The sequence below is a fragment of the Daktulosphaira vitifoliae genome, unplaced genomic scaffold (genome assembly GCF_025091365.1).
Source record: "Daktulosphaira vitifoliae isolate Bord-2020 unplaced genomic scaffold, ASM2509136v1 Scaffold_528, whole genome shotgun sequence".
Lineage (NCBI taxonomy): Eukaryota > Metazoa > Arthropoda > Insecta > Hemiptera > Phylloxeridae > Daktulosphaira > Daktulosphaira vitifoliae.
Window position 1 is genome coordinate 1 of NW_026100093.1, and position 2,355 is coordinate 2,355.

Sequence of the window (2,355 nt, forward strand, 5' to 3'; positions counted from 1 at the left end):
CTCAATTACAATTCAATTTATGATTATCTGTTATTACAATTGTGGGACAATATTAAAACTAAGTTAAGTATTCATAACAATCGTTTTTGGTCAAGGAACTGACTGTTATTGCCATAGACTGTACTTCTTTCGCTCATTGGATGTTTAAACATCCAAAAAGTATCGAGGGCGATGCTAAAACAAACTTTTGGTTGAAAAAATACCTACATGGAATGGATACTCGTTGCGGTGACGTTGAATACAATGAGTTGCCGAGAATCATGAAACTGTTGCGGTGCGAGACCATTTACGTGAAGGGAGCTGTGAAAAAGCGAGTAGTTGAAAAGTACATACCGGGACAACGTATAGTCAACGTCGAGGATTTGGACTGCCCACCGCTGTACAATTTAAGTTGTGTTACAAAAATGTGTTGTATCCGACACATGAACAACCCGACAGTGTGTAGTTTATACAAGGCAATCTGCTTAAAACAATGGATGAATTATAATATGTAACATTATTGTCAAAAAATGATTTTGCAATATTCTCATTTGTATTCGTACAATAATTATATTTTCCCTAAATAAAATGTATATTAATGATTATAGTAAAATAAATAAANCAATATATTTTCCATAAATAATATGTATATGAATGATTATAGTAAAATAAATAAATATTTCTAAAATACGTGTAGTACTTACTATAATTTATTAATACCTATTGTAAAATAATCTGGTATTATCAAAATAAATAGTGGTTAATTACTTTAATTAATTAAGCATTTATTATAATATCAATTCTAAATTACATTTATTTACAACTCAATTAATTAAAATATTACATTAAAAAAATCTTAAAACTATATTTACAACAATATATTTATACAACACTTATATTTACAAAAACCTTATCATAAAATTCAATTACACGGTTTAGCATACAATATATTTTATATATATCGATATGGATATTTAAAGAGTTTTACAATTTTATTATTATTCTAAAAACTAATGTTGCTTAAATTTCTTCCGATGGAATGGCATAATGACCGTAAGCCAGCGTGTCAACTCTGTTGTCGAGCGTGTAGCGCTTATCGTCGAAACGGTTAAGCGCCAACTTGGTTGTACGTAAAGTGCGTACCTCGTGCTCGAAAGAACGAATTGACACGTTCTGTCGGTACGGAGTGTACAGTAATGATAATGTCGGTGGAATCTCACCATCACGTACGGCTCCGATGACTACACGACATTGCCTCCGATCAACGCTCATTTTGACGCATCGTCACCATCGTCGCCATCGTCTTCAAACAAACATCGTTTGTAATCGTCCAAGGACAGATTTTTCCGGACGACATGTCCACGGATCCCCTTAGACTTGATGAATTCGCTGTCTTCCATGTCAAATGCATAGCACTTTGAACGAAGTGTGCCGATCTCAAAGAGGGTGAGGCCGCCGGTCTCGTTTGAAAACAGACCAGGCGTCTTCTTCCTCGAGGTCGAGTAACAAGGGTGATCCTTGGGCAGGCTAGATGCGTCCACGTACACCAGTAAATCGGGGCTGTCGGCTAAATCCTGGTAGAAGTCGCTGACTCTGAGCAGGTATATGAAGGAGTCTGAGAAAAATTAAAAATATATAAATATTGTAAAAATATTTCTACTGTACGGTTGTACTCACCAGTATCCATGTAAACCAGGCTAATTGCGTCGCCATAATGAGGTTTTAATACGTCGTAGAAGTACTTGTACATTAGCGACTTGCTAATGTCAAGCACTGCTAAACCGACGTATATTGGTTTGATAAACTTGACAATCTTTGTGTCCATTATGACGGCGCACAACCTTTCGCCGTATTTGATACAGTCGTTGAAGGTTGGTTGGTTTACGAGCTTGCTTAGACGTTCGGGACTGGAGATTAGCTCAATACGGATGCGTTTCCGCATGTTCTCCATTGTTTTCCCTATAAANTTTTCCGCATGTTCACCATGGTTTTCCCTATAAAATATAAATATTTATCAAATAACTCACAACTACTTTACCATTGAGCGTGCACTTACCAAAGACGACATTATTCATTAATTTGAAAAACGATATTTCAAAAGCATTTGCCGCCTGTTTCCGCATTTCAGTGTCCAACTCAATGTACGGTTTCAACCAAGCATTTTGTTGAAACTCTAGCACGCGGTGCACCTATATGACAAACATATTAATATCATAGCTAATAGCTCTAGGTACGATGTATATACTTTATCGACTTGCAGTCCGTGTGCAATCGCCTGTTTCAAGTTGACATAGTGTACGACATACCGCTGTTTGGGTTTCAAAGTAGCCAAGAGTTTGGTCTCTTTGGAACCCGGCGGTACATCGTTGCCAGGCA

At 36.6% G+C, this 2,355-nt stretch overlaps 1 protein-coding gene across 1 annotated transcript; it reads right to left on the reverse strand.

Moving 5' to 3' along the window:
• Window positions 1-925: 925 nt before the first annotated feature.
• On the reverse strand, window positions 926-1,933 carry LOC126909550 (uncharacterized). The gene is made up of 2 exons (XM_050691985.1): window positions 1,657-1,933; window positions 926-1,594 (listed from the first exon to the last, which is right to left on the reverse strand). Exons 1-2 carry the CDS (start codon window positions 1,928-1,930, stop codon window positions 1,248-1,250), a joined length of 621 nt encoding a protein of 206 aa, XP_050547942.1. The 5' UTR covers window positions 1,931-1,933; the 3' UTR covers window positions 926-1,247.
• Window positions 1,934-2,355: the final 422 nt, after the last annotated feature.

Coding starts and splice junctions, on each gene's coding strand:
- LOC126909550 (XM_050691985.1), bottom strand. CDS start 1,930: ATGGAGAACATGCGGAAACGCATCCGTATTGAGCTAATCTCCAGTCCC. Junction 1,595..1,656: donor CCTGGTTTACATGGATACTG/GTGAGTACAACC, acceptor AATTTTTCTCAG/ACTCCTTCATATACCTGCTC.